Source organism: Eublepharis macularius, chromosome 14 (assembly GCF_028583425.1).
Source record: "Eublepharis macularius isolate TG4126 chromosome 14, MPM_Emac_v1.0, whole genome shotgun sequence".
In the NCBI taxonomy this organism is placed as follows: domain Eukaryota; kingdom Metazoa; phylum Chordata; class Lepidosauria; order Squamata; family Eublepharidae; genus Eublepharis; species Eublepharis macularius.
The window spans coordinates 46,229,484-46,248,656 of record NC_072803.1 but is presented as its reverse complement, the minus strand read 5'-3'; the positions used below and the strand labels follow the sequence as shown (position 1 = coordinate 46,248,656).

General features: G+C 44.0%; 1 protein-coding gene across 3 annotated transcripts in view; it reads right to left on the bottom strand.

The window, feature by feature from the left end:
- MVB12B (multivesicular body subunit 12B) overlaps positions 1-19,173 on the bottom strand; it is a 116,603-nt gene that overhangs the window by 20,804 nt on the left and 76,626 nt on the right. For 2 of the 3 annotated variants that reach the window (XM_054997902.1, XM_054997901.1), the window contains exon 8: positions 2,569-2,624. In XM_054997902.1, coding sequence (XP_054853877.1) covers positions 2,569-2,624 — 56 coding nt within the window. Of the gene's footprint in view, positions 1-1,129; positions 1,571-2,568; positions 2,625-19,173 lie in introns of those variants that run through there. The other variant, XM_054997903.1, reaches the window with a different exon arrangement.

Sequence of the window (19,173 nt, the reverse complement as noted above, 5' to 3'; positions counted from 1 at the left end):
GTCTGTGCCAAACATATGCCGGCAAGAGCATCTAAAGAATCTTAGAGGGGGATTAGGAGGGGCTTAAGTTTCTCTGGCATTTGGCCTAGCAGCTGTGGAATTCCAGCTTCCTGGCAATGGAAAAGGACCTGGGGACAAATTCACCCCCCTCCCCAAGGCCACTTTCCAGGAAAACTACACTGTCTAGCCTCCACTGCTGTCCAGTTACAGCACAATAACTGCACGCAAACCTCATGCTCAAAAATGTGAGTCCATCGTATCCTGAAGGCAACTAGCAAGGAGGAGAAATATAAACAGATCCCATATGCTATAGGGTTGCAATGTTTAGTTTATGAACTAATTCATCGATTAAAAATCCTTTGGCCAATTAAAAAAGTGTCACCCATTTAGCGAGCAGCACATTAAAAAAACCCTGCTTTTTAAAAAGGCTGCAAATACTTACAGAATGCAGCCAGCTGCTGTTATCTTAGAAGAGACCTGCCCCATCACTCAAAGGAGAGAATACCTGTTCTAAAATGGTGCTATGAGGGATCATATAAATAAATATAGGAATGCATCTCTATGCTCACTTGTATTCCTATATGGATTTGGGCAAATTTAATTAATTAAACAAATGTTTTAAACTCACAACATTAATCGACTAAGACTTTGTCGATTAGTTGACAGCCTCAATCTGTACATTTCACTGAAATAAGGTATTAAAGGTGTATTTAGCATTTCAGTTTGGTGATTGTGCTGACATGAATCACCGTGGATACTGGACATGATTTAGTACTTTGAGAAAGTCAGCATTCATTCAAAAAAGTTTCTAGCTCTCGTGGATGGACAAAACTGGCTTGGAAGTATGTAGCAATGTCTTAAAATGAAATAAAATGCTTGAAAATGGTGGAGATATACGGTTTTATTCTTGTTTGATGTTTTAATTACATATTGTAAGCCACCTTCAGCCATGGAGAAAGGTGGGATATAAATTTGTCTATGTGACAACTAAAGTGAATAGGAAGAACTCAAGCATTGTAAATTAGGCACAAGAGGTCATGTGAATGGATAAAACAGTGGGACAGAAGTATGGACTAGAACTAGGGATGTACAAATATGCCCTCAGTTCTTTTTTTAAAAAATTGCCAATGTTACGAAACTTTTAGTTATTGATGCTCTTGATTTATTTTGCCTCTTTTTTGCCATTTCTAAGTCACACGTCATTTATACAGCAGTGATGCAAAAATGTTAAACAAATATCAAGTTTCATGGGAGAAATTCAGCATGGGAAGACAGAAAATTCGTGTGGGAAATAAGACTCATGGGTTTGATTTGCATAAGGAGAAATGAGAATGAAATGGGGGCTTTAATGCAAAACGGGGGTTGCAAAATTCGATAATAGAGCTATAGTTGCCTCTGGGTAATGATCTCTATACTCCAATCACTTAATCGATTAACCAGTTGCTGGAAGTTGTCATCACCCTCTTCCTTGAGAGATGGGTGCACCCAACACCCAATTCAGTCTCCAAATAAGCCAACATCTTAGCACAACTTTGCAGTACGAAATATGGGAACCTACGAAGGTCTTGAGCTGGAGGGGGAAAAGAACAGAGAAGATGGAAGAGGTTTTTCTTGAAACCCGCAATTCTGTTGCCTGGACTCCAGCGGAGGTCCATCTGCTGCCTCATTAGGATGTAACGACCTCTCAGCTTCCTAGAGTGGAATTGGTAAACAGGGCCAGAGAGGCCTCTTGCTCTGTGGCAGCTGGAGGCTGGCCAATATCACCATAGCAACCAGGCAGAGTTGGGTCAGCTAAAGTTACTTTGCACTCCATGTGCAGAATGGCTGACATTTTTCAAGATTTAAGCAGCTTCCAGAAATAGGGAGCAGGAAAAGTCACAGACTGAGTTTTATTTGGACAGAGATCAATACGACTAAGTACAGAGGGAAGGGACCATCATTTTATTCCTTTTTAAAAAAGTTTTTTTTTAATCCCACCCTTTCTCCAAGGGGCTCAGGGTGATGTACAAAGTTCCTTTGTTTTGTTGTCACAATATTTATCCTACAACAGAGAATTATTGTGACAATAAAACAAAGGAACCTTGTACATCACCCTGAGCCCCTTGGAGAAAGGGTGGGATTTAAAAAATGTAATAGCTACGACGGTTGAAAGACAGTGAATGGCCCAAGGTCACCTCATGAGGTTCATGGCAAAGCAGGAATTTGAACCCAGGTCTCCCAAGCACTTGTCTGACACTCGGAGCACTACAACATGTACTTGCTTGTACTTGGTTCTGGACTGTACCACTTTAGGCTGCTGTGACATAGCCTACCTCTGGGGAAAAAATTCAATACCTGAAAAGTTCGCTATCTGCCGACAATCTCCATCTGTCATCTTTTAAGAGTCACCTAAGCTGATAGCCATCCCCTCATCTGGAACCCATTCTGAATCTGGGTGTCTCTACATTGTGCAACATATTCTAGGCACTTATCATATAGGGAACAGATTCTCTCTCATGAAGAGCTGATGCAACAAGGTGGGCAATTCCAGAACCGAGATGAGCTGCAGGTCAGCAACATTTAACTCACCCCTTCAGAAGCGCAGGCAAACTTCTCTGAGATCATAAACGGCACACCTTCCATAGCTACAAAGAAACAGAAAGAGGGCATCATCATAGATGAACATCTCATTACTGACTGACGGATTTACAGTGACCTTTTGATCGAAACCTCCTAAGTGGTCCACAAGATGGATGATGCACAACAGATACAATAGAAGACATTAGCACTTGGTCTTGCCTGTATGGATGTTGATACACTTTCCGAGTATCTGTACATTTCCCAGCTCTCCTGCCCAGCCAGATCATACGATTCAGCTGGCTACCGCATGATATAGAGAGCTTACTGGAAACTAAGCAGGTCTGGAGCTGTTCACTGCCTGAAACCTCTGAGGAAACCTAAGCATGCCATCTTAGGTTGTATCATGAGGGAAGAGAAGCAAGCGTAGAAATGCAATGAATGAAATTAAAATAATTTAGAACCAGTACCTAAGCCAAGGGTATCAACACAAGAATGGGAAGAGTTAAAAAGAATAAACCTCTGTCTCCAGGTTTTAGACTTTGGAACCTCTTGCACCATTCCAGTACGGATGGCCCCTACAACAACAACAACGATGACAACAACAACAACAACAACATTTGATTTATATACCGCCCTTCAGGACAACTTAACGGCCGCTCAGAGCAGTCTACAAAGTGTATCATTATTATCCCCACAACAAAACACCCTGTGAGGTAGGTGGGGCTGAGAGAGCTCCAGAGAGCTGTGACTGACCCAAGGTCACCCAGCTGGCTTCAAGTGGAGGAGTGGGTCCTGCCACTCTTAACCACTACACCAAACTAGCTCCTCATCCTGGAGTAAAATCTTATGCTGCCACACGTGGGAGAGCAAAAACAACGATTTCTTGCAGAACAGAATCATGTCCTTTCTAGAATGCTGACTAGGAAAACACAAAATAGAAATGCCCAGAAAATGTACAAAATAGAAATGCAAACGTTTCTCTTGCCAAGCTTCTCCTTCCCTTCTTCACCTCACCTTTATTGCATTCCTCATGGATTATGTTAATAATAACAACAATAACATTTGATTTATATACCGCCTTTCAGGGCAACTTAACACCCACTCAGAGCGGTTTACAAAGTATGTCATTATTATCCTCACAACAACCACCCTGTGAGGTGGTGGTGGGGGGCTGAGAGAGCTCTGGAAGAGCTGCGACTGACCCAAGGTCACCCAGCTGGCTTCAAGTGGAGGAGTGGGGAATCAAGCCCGGTTCTCCAGATTAGAGTCCTGCTGCTCTTTACCACTACACCAAACTAGCTCCCTGAGTTGACCAGCTATGAAAACAAAAGAAGCGCCTGAAAATTTACACTAAATTGACTAATAGAATTTTCCTTAGAACGTAGGTAGGTAGGTAGGTTTTTATCCTGCTCTTCCTCAGAGTTCTGCCCTTCATTTTATCCTCACAACAATCCTGTCAAGTAGGTTAGGCCGAAAGAGGCAGGGAGACACAATGGCCCAAGCTCATCAAGTGAGCTTCATGGCCCTAGAAGGGATTTGTACACAGGTTAATCCATTCCTAGCCCAACCACAATGGCTCTTCAAGAAACTTTGGCAAGAATTTGATGGTAAAAACCTGACACTACTTGCTAAACATCCAAGTCACTTGCACTGGGAAAACCGGAATTATCACTATGGAAAAAAAACCTTCTCAGAAAGAACAAATAACATTTGTTCAAGGCTCAGACCAACTTCTTCTCATTCCCTGAAAGCCTAATGCCAAGACCTACCAGCGGAAATAGCCATTAGAAACTTACTCATTAAAAATGTCGTTTTTCTACAGAAGACAATTTATGAAACTAGAAAATGAAATGGGTGTGTGTAACCTCAGGGTGAACAGGTTTCTCTTACAAAGCACAACTCAGGTACAAATACCAGATAGTGAGCTATTAACCATCACAAACATTTCCTGCTGGAAACAGATACCCATAAAACAAGATCCTTTGGTGTGAAACCACTCTGCAGCGTACCAGCATGAAGGCCCCATCGGCATCTCTGCTCCCTTTCAAGGGCTCTGAACGGGACGCCAGCTGTTCCAGTTTCCAGTGCTAATAGTGGAAACTGGCCCACCACTCAGAGCCCTCAAGAACAGGTGGCCCCTCTTTTATTCTCCGTCTCTTAATAACACTCACCATTGAGCTGCTGAACAATTTTCTGACAGTATCAGCCCGCCAACTGATGCTGCAATCTGGTGAGCTGATGTTCCCAACTAACTGTGAAGCAGCTCGAGGCTTGCTGGAAAGCTCCCAGGTGCTCCAACCTACAATTTGCCCACCTCTGATGCGCAAGACAGACTTGGAACTCTCTCACCCACACTTTCAGGTTGAGAATTGAACCAGGGATACTTCCAAAATTCTCTTCCCCTGAATTTCTCCCCAGATTTGAGAGTTCCAAATTACTTGGTCTTCTTTCCAACGTGGATCCAATACATTAAGCTTCCTCCATGGCTTCACTTTTTCATTCTCAATTTTGTACAAACCACCCCACGTATGCAATCTGATAGAGCTTTCGGTTCATTCACATTTCTCTCCCGCATGATGCCAATCTGTGCATGCACAGTAACACTGCACTGTAGCCTTGTGCAGATGACGCAACTGTACAGGGAGGGAGCGTGCACAAGCGCACTGGCTCTGTCCCCTGCTTTCCAAATGCTGCTGATCATGGGGAGGGGGGGTGCACACAAGCACTTCTTCCTTGCAATTTCACTATGCAGATGCCTCAACAATTGGGTAGATATGGGGGGCCTGGGCCAGTGCACTCTTGCCCGCTCTCCCTGCCCACACAGTGAGTCAGTGCATGGACAGGTAGTCTACACAGAGCCTGTGTGACTGTACACATGAGTGTACGAAGGTTCTCTGTTTGTGATGTTTAATGATGCACAGAAGCACACTGGTAAAACACTGCAGAAAAAAAGAAGAACCGATGTAGTTGAATGTGCAATCACATCAGTATTGCTTTGTTGCAAAGTTTTATTAACACAGAATGCTAACATTGGCGGGACATGCAAACGAAGGGAAGGAACTGAACATTCTCCAATTAGAGAATTAAATCAGAAAAATTCTCTTCGTTAAACTGGAATTCAAAAGGGGCAAAACATAGTGCAGAACAAAATTATGGAATAATAAAGGAAGGGATGTGTGTAATCCTCTCACCCCTAAATCAAACTTTAATTATCTTTGTTTACTTTGCATGAGTGATAATCTTTCAGTATCTTGAAAAACTTTTGTGATATTCCATTCATTCATTGAGAAACAAAAGAGAGAATTCATGCGTATGAGGTACACAAATGGTTACCATGACAGTAAATCAAGGATGCCAATTACTGCCTGTGCTTTATTTTTCCAATAAAGAAAAGATACTTAGTTTTCTGGAAATTTGCCACATTTTAATATTTCTTTAATCCAAAGTAATATGTTGATTTGGACACAGTAGTAGACTTGTTCCATTTATTTTCCTGTTCTCCATGGAAATATGAAATCCTGGGGAGAGGGGAATCTGTTCACCCCCACCCCTAGACTCCCTGCATTTTTTTTCTAGTGGAAAAACTGAAGCGCTTGAAAAAAATTGTTTTTTTAAATTAGTGAAATGCTTTTTAAGACAAGGTTTTGCAAAATTTGTACTGTGAAAATTTTTATGCAACACAAAGTGAAGCATTAGAGGATGATAATTCCTATGTATAGTTTATACATGTAATTCCTATGTATACTGTAGTCACGTAGAACACATTTTCAGTAAGTTTATTGTTTAAATATGATTCATTTTGCCACAATTAATATGTTATAATGTCTATGACAATACACTATTGAGGAGTTCAATGCTTTCAATGTTATAAAGTTTAACTCGATATCCAAATATGATGCTAGCCCTGTTGTGCCCATATCAAACTGTTTCTGTCCAAATTATACGCTTTCTTTTGTTTACTACATAGCTTGGGTTTTAAATTTTCAACTCCACTCTCACATCTTTCAAATGGAAAAAAAATTAAGATATATGTGCAAAGGTAGTACAGGATGCAGCAATTTGCAACTCTCTTTTTCTAATACTACTGAGTGTATTCACAGTATTGCTTGTAGTACAATCCTAGGCAGTTATATCCTTTGAAGCCCATCAACTTCAGTGGCCTCTTATAATAGCTGTGCAAGGCAGATCTGAAATATGTCAAATACCACAATTTTACAGGCTATATATGCTGTTAAAGCAATATATTGCATATATTATTTATAATAACTGTGCCTATATACCACTCTTCTAGACTAATTACTGCTTCACTCAGAGCCGTGAACAAAGTCAGCATTATTATCATCCCCACAATACAGCTGGGGAGCTGGGGCTGAGAGGAGTGGCTTACCCGGGGCCACCTGCTGAGCTCATGGCACTAGTGGGATTCGAGCTAACAGAGTGCTGACTTGCAGCCCAGCTACTTAACTACTATGCTACAGCCTATTTCTGTTTTTTTTCATGTTTTAACAGAGGATGCCAAGGATCCTGGAGCCTTCTATATACAAAGGTGTGTGGAACACCTGGAAGCTTTCCTGTATTGAGTTTGGTCATCTATTCATCTAGCTCAATACTATCTTTTCTGGCATGCAAATCATGTGCTACACTGGTGATCCTCAGCCCTTCTATAGAGCTACATCTCTTTGGCGTTTCCAGCATAATTGTTAACCTGATCCTGTTCCGTTTATGCAATCAATTTGGGAGATATATACTATGTCATTTCTCAAAGAGGGAACAACAGCTCTATACCCAGATTATGTACAGTCTGCAATTCTATGCAAGTCCAGAAAAGAGCAACAGAATGTAATACTAACTGAGCACAGAATACAGGATTCTGAGTATCTTGCTTTTCAGTAAAAAAAAATATATATATACAAGTTTCTGGCCCATATGGTTTACAAACTATAGCTTAACTGTTAACATGTTACCAACTAGCTGTTTAAACAGAATAAGGTATGCAACAAGTTTAAGATCCTATCAAACATATTTACAAGGAGTGGCACTGAATTTCAGAACATTGTTGTGAATTTTGTTGAGGTCAGATGTACAAAAAGGCTACATTATAGGCCCTCTAACTTCCCTTGCAACTACGGATTGCATAAATTTCCTTGGAAATTCCTTGGACTCTCAACAAGTGTGATCTCATTTTTGTCTGATCTTCACATAAAAACAATTTAATTTAAAAAATGGCCTACTGCGTCTGCTTTGTTTGTCCCCCATATACATATTCTTTCCTGAATACATACCTGCTTATAATAGTGTATTAAGGCAGCTGTTTCCATCAATCATTTATTTTTATCCTCTCTTTCCTCATAGAATCTAAAGATTTTCCTCTCTTCCATTTTATCCTGCAAATTTGGTTGGTTATTATTTATTCTTTTATAGTCTGTCTTTCTCACTCAGACCCAAGGTGAATTACTCCGTGCAAGTCAATGTAATCAATGGCTAGAACATGCAACAAACAAAAATACAATATGATCAACAGCTAGGACGTTCAACGAACAAATACAATAGGGTATGGGGTTGCAGAAATCTGAAAACAAAAATGAACCCAAATGCCAAGATGAAACATTTCTGAAACAAAGCTGAAATAATTCAACACGAACTCTTTAATGAGTGTAGTGGCCATGTCTGCAGATTACTGAAGCCCACTGATTTCAATGGGTTTTGACTAGAGTAACTCTGCTTAGGATTTCACTGTTATTCAAGATGACTGTGAAGAGATCCAGGTGGATCTCCGCAAATTGGATGAGTGGGCAAAAATGTGGTAAATGAAGTTCAATGTTGGTAAGTCTAAGGTGATGCACACTGAAACAAAAAAAAAAAATCCCAGTTTCAAGTATATGCTAATGAGGTCTGAACTTGTTGAGACAAGAGACCTTAGAGTCAAAGTGTCACTCCAAGGGGCACAGCAGTGAATAAAGCAAACTCATGCTGGATATTAGGAAAGGGGTAGAAAATGAAATGGCCAATACTATAATGCCTCTGTATAGATCTATACTGAAGCTTCATTTGGAATACTGTATGCATTTCTGATCATCGTATCTCAAAAAGGACATTGCAGAGCTGGAAAAAGTAGAGAAGAGGGCAACCGAGATGATTAGGGGTTGGAGCACCTAAGGGGGGGGCAGGACTTGATAGAGGTTTATAAAGTTATGCACGAGGTAGAGAAAGCGGGCAGAGAGAGAACTCTTTCTTCCTCTCCCGAAATACTAGAAATCGAGGGCATCCAATGAAGCTGACGTATAGCAGATAAAATGTGGAGCTCGCTGCCAAAGGATGTGCTGATGACAACAGGCATAGATAGTCTTAAAATGGGATTAGACAAATTTATGGAAGACAGGTTTAGCAGCAGCTACGCGCCATGATGACTGAAGGGAGCCTCCACATTTAGAAGCAGCAAATACCGGTGGCCAGGAGGCAACTACAGGGGAAGGCCTTGGCTGCTACGCTATGCTGTTGGTTCTCCAGAATAATTGGTTGGCTACTGAGTGAGACAGAATGCTGGAGGAGATGGACCAATGGCCTAATCCAAGAGGACACCACTTAGGTTTTAGAGCAGTGCTTCCCAACCTTTTTTTCATGGAGGAACCTTTAAATCAATTTTTCAAATCTCAGCTTCCGCTTATGAAAACATTTACTGGCCAGAAAAAGTTGATGTCAGGGAGCACTATTTAATGACTGCTAAATTACTGACATTTCAATCGTTTGTCACAATGTGAAACAAACACAGACACAAAACAAATATAACCTTAATAACTGCAATATTTGGAGGGATAGTTGGTATTTTCCAGTATTTCCAAAAAAAAAAAGTATTTATCCTATACATAAAAGCCAATTGGCACTGGTGATGAATCACTTTTTTATTCTGGCACAGGTGTGCCGTGGCCCGGCAGGTGCACCTGCACCAGGATAAAAGGAGAGTCGTCAGCAGCAGGCCTCTGAGGGGGAAGCCTGTCTGCAGAGCCAGCAGCGATGCGCAGCGTGAGGGAGCCCCCCCCCCCCCGCATGGCCTTCCAGCCACCTCCGTGGCAGCTATGGAGTCACGCTGTGCCTCCTCTCTGGCTCCTCGGCTCCTCAGAGGCCTGCCTGTGGAGCTGGAAGGGAGGCGCAGCCCCCGCCCCCCGCATGCACAGCCTTCCCAGCGGGGAGGTGCAGCACAGACCCACAGCCGCCAGAGGCAGCAGGAAGGCCGTCCTGGGGGGGGGCAGGGCTCCCCGTAGCCACTGCAGAGCCTTGAGAGCTCCATGCCCAGCCTCTGTGCTGTGGCCTCTGAGGGACTGTGGAGCTAGCGGGGAGGCGCAGCATGGGGAGCCTTGCCCCAATCGTGCAGCCTTTCGGTTACCTCTACCAACTTTGGGGCTTTGGGAGGGCCATGCCAGCACAGCTTTCCCAAGGCCCCACTGCTAGAGCCCATTGTATTTATTTTTACAATGCAATCTGTTGATAGCTTATTCCATAATTTCTCACAGAACCCCTGACAATTCCCTGTGGAAGGCCAGGGTTCTGTAGAACTCTGGTTGGGAAACACTGTTCTAGGGAGCTAGACCTTTGGGGCTCTGGATTGCTAATCGAGAATTATGATTCTCACTTAGAGTGCAAGAGATCCTGAGTGTGAATCCTCTATCAATTCTGCCCAATCAGTGGGAAAGGGATGTTACCGATTTGGCCTTTATGAGAAACAGGTTGTTGGACTAGATCTAATCTAGCAGGACTATTTTCATGTATTGAGGAAAGCATCCTTCTCTTGCCATTATTACTGAAATGTTTTTTCCAAAGCTAAGCAGTGAAATCCAGGGTGGTTTGTGCTTGGCTCTAGTACCATTTACTGCTTCTTGTCCCCTTCCTTCCTCTACCAGACAGATGTCTTTAAGTAACCCTTTATTTACAAACCAAAATTCCTCCGAAAAAAGGTTTAATTTCTAAGAACTTCAAATTTGCATGCTGAAAAAAAAACCCCTCACTTGCAAATTCTACACTTTTGATCAGGATTTAAAGTTCTAAGGGAGCTTTTAGATGTAGTGAGTGAATTCCAACTTTTGGAGCATACACACAAACTAGACAGGTTGGTAGCAAAATTTGAGATTTGTTAAATGAACAGATTTTTGAAAAATACAACATTGGTTTCTAAACGTTGTAAAATTCAAGTTTAAATGAAAGAACAAAAAAAATCAGATGGAATTTTGTGAGAAAACAAAGCAGATGCACGAAGATTTACAAAAATCTGTGAAAAATCACAGGAGCTCTGCAAGATCAGGAGCAGGGATCGATTTAATCCAGCATCATGCTTCCAATAGTGGCTAACCAGGGATCCCACAAGCAGGGTACAAAGGCCAACGCGTTCCCTTCTTGTTCATCCCCTGTAACTATCATTCTCAAGTATGCTACTCTGAACAAGGCGCTTCTTGTTGCTGCTTCCTCCAAGGGTGCAAAACCATGAGGCTGAGCACAGAGAAACACAGCAGTCCTGAAACAGGAGATATGCCAAACAAGCTTGACAGCGTAACATGGGCTCTCCCAAGCAAACGAGCTTCCACAGGGCTGTAATTAAGCAGGCATATAATTAAGTGGATGCCCTTTATCGGAACGATTGCAGTTAAAAATGGCATGATGCACAATGTAGTCTGTTATTAATGCCTTAATCCCAAAGAGAAGGAAACACACACTTGCAGGAATCTGTTCCATCAGACCTGTCATTGAGAGATAGTTGGTAATATCTATGCGGGGGGGGGGGGGGGTTGGTGGCACAGGACACAACTTGAATGCAGGTGGAGGAGACACAAACAACAGAATGGAGGCCGAATTTACTAAATGACTTCATATTTTTATGCACTGAAAGTCAACAGGACGCCGCATGTTTTCAACCAAGACCCATTTCAGGCAGCCAGAGTGGGGCATATTCCTTCCATCCAATAATACCTTCTCTTGCCTGTGCCCCCCCCCCCCCGACTCCTCCTGATCCCTTCTCTGGGTTATCATGACAGCTTGCTGAGCAAGGAACCTACCAGTCCGCGCTCTCTGCTACGCTTCACTGCCACCATTACAGACGGACAGAGCATGCTATTGCACCTACCAGTCCAGTGGTGAGTGGTGGTGACACAAGTGTACAGCAAAATTCTATCTGTGTCCTGTAAAGCTGCTGAATCTGCCCATCCCTGCTTGCTCACTCACATGCTCCACAGATCAGTGGGTCAGTGTTTTTACGGTCAGTCCTACCATCCTCTTCAACCACATGCCCACTCCTCTTCTGCAGCTGGAATTTTGCAGCATATGGCAGTCCTGATGTAAACCTCAGTCATTTCTGGCCCAGACATGTTTATTTCCAGCAGATATAACCACGGTATGGAAATTAGGTGCACCCCACGCCGATTTCTGTGTGATTTTTAGCACAAAGCATATCAAGTTGTTGAAAACAATAGGAACATGATACTGAAAAGGGCCAGGGAAAATGCTGTTACCGCTTTTCTAGTGGCTCAAATTTACAAGGCAGCCAGCAGTGATGAAAACAATGGTTACATGCACGCTTGCACAAGACAGCGATATGGGCTTCCTGCATAAGGAACAGATAAGAGGTACCCGGCTGGATAAGGCCATGGGTTCATCTTGTAAAGCATCATGCTTCTGTGGAAGCAACTCGTTTTCCCTTCGTTTCCTACAAGGTAAACTGCCACTGTGATAACTGGCTACCTTGTTTGCATTATATTTTTAATATTTTTGTATTTTATTTTTCACAAGGCAGCAGATGCTTTAGAGGAGCTACTGGAAAAAAAAGAAAAGGAAAAAAGATATCCAAAAGCGCACTGTCACTCCCTCCGCACAGAAGCACATTATGCGCTGTAATGAGCTTGCCCTTCTTCCTTGCACACCAGATCCCTAGCTTCAACCTCAATTGTCAAATCAGCAATTCATCTCTCACCAAATAGCTATATTTTTAGCAAAGGCTACCAATGCTATCCTAAATTTAAACGCGCCAATGAATTCCCATAGGTTGCATTCACTAAATATAATGAGTTTCGAGAGGACAAAGAATCCAAGCTGGGACAGAACAACATCGCCCAAAATAATGAGCACTTGTTCCCTTAAAAGAAAACAAACAATGGGATCAGAAACAGGAGGAATTCTAACTAATGATTGCTGTTATTATCCCCCCCCCCTCCCCAAAATAAGCAGCAATTCATGGTGATTATGAAAATGATTGCAATTGTTCCTTTTGACTCATTGAAAGATCAGATGGCTTCTTCAAATTGCTGCTAATAAAGAACATTCTGGGACAAAGAGGATGAAAATTCAAAAAAGGATCTTTAAAAAAACAACAGCCATTATTTCAAATATAGCTGTCAGGAACCACTGCAGTAAGAACAAGCGTGGCACTGAATTCTTGCCCATAAAAATGGGGGCGGGGGAAGGAAGGAAAAAAAGTTTCATGAAAAGTGCTGCTTGCCTGCCTTATTTGTGCACTGTTTGTCCCCTATTTGCAGAAGCCACCGTCCAAACTGCAGCTTCAGCACTATTAAAAAATACATCCCTTCTTCTTGAAGGGATTCCAACCAATCAGGGATCATGTTGGTAATACAAGGATGTCCTATCATCACCAGCCATTTGTTACTTTGTGGTAATGTTTCAAATAATAATCAGAATAGGGACAAGGAAACCTTGCCCTCACTCAAAATACTTTGACAATGTCATGCCACCAATTGGATAGGGGTATATGATGACACAAGGCCAAATCAGAAAGACAGCTTTCTGCCTGAATCAATAGTTATCTTCAGTATCTCCTCAGACTGCTAATAACATGGGGTAAATTTCACAGGTGTCCGGGGGCGGGTACCCCAAGCACCCCGGACTTGCCACAGACCCCTTACCTGCAAACCGACGGCACCCCAGCAGCAGGCACAGAGAGCCCAGAGGAGTTGACGCAGCTCCGGCCAGAGGAGAGGGAGGGGGGAAAGGAGCCCGCTGGGGAGGCCAGCCAGGCACGTGCTGCCCAGCCGAGCCTTAAAGGGCAAGAGGCACGCACGCCTACCTGGGACGCTGATGCCAGGGCAAACAGGCTAGACGCCCCTACCCAGGTCCTAGGGGGGACCAGCTGCAAAGTTTGCCCTGGGGAACTGGCCAGAACCCAGGAGGCCCGGGTGGCTCCTCGTAAGCAAAGGCAGAGGCAGCCAAGCTGCATTGCCTGGAGAGGCCCTGCCAGCCCCATCCTGCAGGAAAGGATAAGGGGACAGGGAGGAATGAGAGGAGGAACGCCTGAGGGTGCCCCCAGCTGAGTCACATCGAGCCCCACCCTGCAAGGAAGAGGAGCAGGGAGAGACTGGGATGAGAGAGGAAACACCTGAGGGCATACCCAGCTGGAGGGCATCAGGGATAGGGCAGGGCCTGGTAGGAAGGGAGCGGGAAGTTGGGAGAAGCCCTATAAAGGCAGGCTCAGTGGGGAGCTCGGGGTGGGTTGCGTAGGAGTGGTGATAGAGAGGTGGAGAGTGGCGAAGGAGTGGGGAGTACGTGAGCGAAGAGAGAGGAAGTGAGAGAGAGGAAAGGAGGACGAGGGTTGGAGGCAAGAAGCAGAGGCGGAAGGGAGCTCGACAGGTTGAGCAGGCCTGTGAGTAGTAGAGAGGGAGCAAGGGTGATGTATACCTCCCCTCCTTCCACAAAGCTTGAACCTGTGCTGTCCCTGTCCGCGCCTGGGAGCTGTAGTTCAGGCCCACCGGTGCTCTGCACAGCCACGCCCGTGCCAAAGCCTGACAACAGGTTTGCACAAAATGCATCAATTTTTTAGTTTAGCTATGGCTAGAAATAAGGTCCTCTGGATCGATGCTCTGCTGCCCTCTTGTGGTGAGGCACTCAGGGCTGCAGCTCAGAGGGTTCTTACCAGAGCTATCACACTCCTCCAGCTTGAGGGTGACTCCCGGGCACCTAGGCAACAACTGACTTCCTCTGAGTTGGTAGGGTGAGGAATCCCATCCCATCAGGTTTTTCAAGGGTCTCCCCCAATCCCTTAGGCTCTCCCAGCCCAGCACTGCAACACCAAGAAGGCACAATATGCAAAATCAAACCATCTAAAATCTTACTGAAAGTACAGAACAAAAGACCACTGTATAAAACCTGGAGAATCCAATGGGACTATACCATTTCAGACAGCAGAGGTGTGTGTGCGCACGCAGAATACAACTGTGGATGTAGCGTTTCAAGTTTCAGTGCCCCACAAAAAACCACAGTGCTCTGCCTGCATGACGGAATCTTCCATGTCTTTAATAGTGTGGGTTGTTCAGTGCACTTGGGACACGCACAGAGCACACCACCCTCCCCCTTGCAATGGAAGAGCGTCATCTTGGGCAATGTGCTGCGAGCATGGTGGAGTCTGAATCGGGGCGATACTCGACTCCACTTCTTCCTACCCCTGGCTCAGGAGACACCCTCAATCTCAAACTCATCTGCGTGAGGGTTCCAAAGAGCCGGGTTCAAGCCATTATTTATGCAAATAATTAATTACTCTCGTTCCCGTCAAGTGGTTTGTCACGACACATTAATGACTTGATAGACTTCCATGAACTCGTGAGTACTGAAACAGCCCGTGCGTCTTTATCGTCATTTAATTTAAAAACGATCCTGTGTGAAATTATCTAGTCGTGAGTGATGGAAGCATAAAAAACAGACTCAGCAAAGCTGCTTTTGGATCATTGCTTTATTAATGGGAACGTCAGGAAAATGAAAAATGCCGGCATTGTCATACTTAGGCTCCCGGAAGAACTGCCTCGACACTTGGAAGGAGGGCTGCATTTTGCACACCACAGTAAGCGCATCAATTTGAACATAAAACACACAAAGCTGCCCGATATGAAGTCAGACCACTGTCCCGTCTAGCTGAGCATTGTCTACTCTGACTCATGGCAGCTCTCCAGTGTCTCAAAGGAAGGCTCTTCCCCACCACTTTCTGAGATCTCTTAACTAGAAATGAACAGGGGATGTTCTGCATCCAAAGCTTGTCCTATGGTCCCCTCCACTACACTAACAGAACTGCCTTGTACCGTCCATCTATCTGGCCCAATAACATCTACTCAAACTGGTGGCAGCTCCCCTGCACCTGAGGTCCTTCAACAGGTGGTGGCAAGGAATGAATTTATGACCTTCTGCATGCAAACCACGTACTCGTCCCACAATCCTCGTCTCTAAACCTAAGAGGCTGCTTTACACTGAGTCAGACAATTGGTCCATTTGGCCCGGTATTGCCCACTTGACTAGCACTAGCATCTCAAGACAGAGAAAGGTCTTTCCCACCCTTCAGCCGGAGCTGCCAAGGACTAAACTTGTGTGGACTTATTTGTGCACTGCTATGAAGTTATAGCTCCTCTGTCTAGGAAGAACAGAAGCGGACTAACACAGATTCGGACTCTGAGCCAATCTAAGTCCAGGATCCTCTAGGTTATCCACCAGCAGCAATTCAGAGAGGAATTATTGTCTTTCCCACCACATACCAAGATCCTTCGATTGGAGATACCATTTCAAACCAACCCCAGGATTCACTGGCTGACTTGAAACTAATATGAGCTTTCTCAGCAAGTGAAGTTTTCTTTTTGAGCTCCCTTGCTCAAAGTTTGTTAGCATCCCTAATTAACATGTGGAGACAGGGAGGGTTTACACAGTTCAAGGACAACCTGCTTTTGGGCTTTGCTCACCCTACACACACAGGTTTATGGCACATGTGCACCTGACCCTATACATACCCTTACAGTGAGGGCGAAAGGCAGTTTTGCCTTTGCCTGGCCCTTGTCGCAATGGGTGGGACCAACAGCCACTCACAAAGACTGGGGCCGTCAAAGGAGCAAACCATCAGGGTAGAGGCTAGGTTTGCTCCCTGCTCTGCAGTTTCCTAAGCACCTGAGACTCACAGCATTCCCTATCTGCAGACCCTCACTCCTTCCCCTGCATATCTCTGCTTGTTACTTAGTCACACTAGACTGCAATGCAATGTTGGGAGTTGTACATGACAGCCACGGACCGTTCTTGCTATTTTATTTTTTTTCAGCCACTACAAGAATCCTTTGAGAAAGAAAAGGGGGGGGGCAAAGAGTCCAATAAGAAAGCACCAACCACCTGAATGGGACAGCCTTCCCTTCTCAAAGCCATCGTGTGCTCCATATGCACGAGGCTGGTTTTCACTCCTGAAGAAAAATAGTGATCACGTGGCAAAGGGGAATAAAACAAGCCGACTCTCACCCAACAGAGTGCCAAGACATGATAAATAGGGCTGCCGACAGGGCAAAGACATATTGAGGTTTACTTTGCTGTTTAGGCCTGCCATCTGTTGCCGTACCAATAGAGGCTGCCTCTGCAGTCTGCTTGGAAAGGATTAGCCAAAGCTTAACAGGCCCCAAGAGTTCCACATGCTCAGCCCAGGATTTCTTAAGTAGCCTAAGGTGGGGACTGACAACTTCCTTGCCAGTTCCCCACCCTCATACTAAGAGTCCGACTATAAACATCTGGGAAACTCATAATTTTTTTTAAAAAAAAAACCTTGGTATTTTCAGTTTGAACCAATTATTGCTATTTGGACAGGTTTGGGTTGATACTGCGGTTTCTGTGATCTTTGTTTTTAACTGTTTTTAAACGACTGTGATTGGAGCTTGTGAGCTGAGAGCATGGGCTGCAAACAGAATCCAGTAAGGCACGAGTGTTATATTCCATCTCCCCTCCCCAACAATCATTTTGAATGCTGATTCTATAATGCTTTTCATGAAACAGAATTTATGTTGCAGATAGAAAACGGCAAACCGGAAGTGCAATCCGAAGCAGAGCTACAACGTTCCAAGTGCTTAGGATTGCACTGCAAGAATATACTGCAAACAGGCTGCCCAACTGCTCTGCATGTGCGTAACAGTTGCAACGTGCATGGAATAAAGGGAGAAAATACCTCACTACTATTTTCACTGTCACTGGATGCTCATGTATGCAAGCAAAGAGAACCAGGCAGAGCAAATTTTAATGGTTGTGTTTCAATGGCTTCACTGTATTATCTTAGCTGTAAGCTACTTCAAGGAGGTAAAAGTGTGGTGTAGTAGTAGGATCTGGGAGTCCAAGGTTCAAATCCCCATTCTGCTACCTTGGTTCGGCCACATACCCTCAGCCTAACCTACCTTACAGGGTTGTTGTGAGAATAAAATGGATGAGAGAACAATGTAAGAGAGTTTAGATCCCCACTGGGGAGAAAGGTGGGACATAAATGAAGTAAATAAATAAACCTGAAGATCCAACGGGGCATGCCCGTGACGACGCAAGACATTTCATACAGCCTGGCTCCCTCAAACAGGAGCAATCTATCAGTCCTCTCTCCAAAAAAGACCATGACTGAATGACAGAGCACATGCCTCGTATGCAGACTGCTCCAGGTTTGATCCCTGTAACCTCAAGTCAGCACATTCTGGACAATTCTTGGATTTTGGATAATTCCAGCTGATCTTGAGAAGGACCTTGACCTACTGGAGAGATGTTGTCAATCAGAGTAAACAATACTAAGCTTGACTGACCAGGACGGGCTTGGCTGATCTGGCCACCTGGATTCATGCCACAGTAGCATCGAGACTAGACTACTGTAACACAGTCTACATAGGTCTCTCCTTAAAGTCAACTCAGAGGCTCCAGCAGGTGGAGATTGTTCACTTGTTCACTTTCAGGAGCTAGATGAAGCATCCATATTCCTCCCACTCCGCTGGCTACCCATCAGTTACTGGACACAATTCAAGGTTATACTATCACATTCAAAGTCCTTTCTGGCCTTGGACTCTCATATCTGTGCAACTGCCTCTCTCTATGTTGTGCCACAGCAGCTTCACTTATCTGAACAGGGCCTTCTGCAGATACCACTCTGCAGTTGGGCAAAATTAACAGCTGCCCATACACACACTTTCTTTGTGGTAGCCCTCATCTTATAGAATGGCCTGCCTGATAAGGTCAGGAAAAGTTCTCTCTTTCCTGGCTTTCCAACAAACTATGCAAAACTGAATTATTCAGGAGGGCTTTCTACTCAGATTATAGGGATGAGTCATAAGAAACAGCTCAGAAAGATGCCTCGGTAATGGACGGGGGTCTTTAGAACATGCTATTGGGCACTGAGTAGCTTTCACATTGTGAATAGATGTCATGTTAATTAGTTTTGCTTTGTTTCAGAACGGTTTCATCTCTGTGTTTTGGCTCCGATTTTCTGCTACCATACCTTATTGTATCTGTTCACTGAATGTGGATCATACTGTATTTTACTCGGTGAATGTCCTAGCTGTTGATTATATTGTATTCACTTGCACTGTGGGTCTGCCTTGGGTCTCAGTGAGAAAGATAGTCAATCAATCAATCAATCAATCAATCAATCAATCAATCAATCAATCAATCAATCAATCAATCAATCAATCAATCAATCAATCAATCAATCAAAATATGTATATGGCTTCCCTTCACCCCATGAGCATCTTTACATTAACTCTGCAAGAAAGACTAACTCACAGTAACAAGAATCCATAGTGAGCTTCCAGATGAGCAGAGATTTGAACCCAAGTTTGTAGCTCTATCATCTGCCCTACAGAAGTTCTTTCC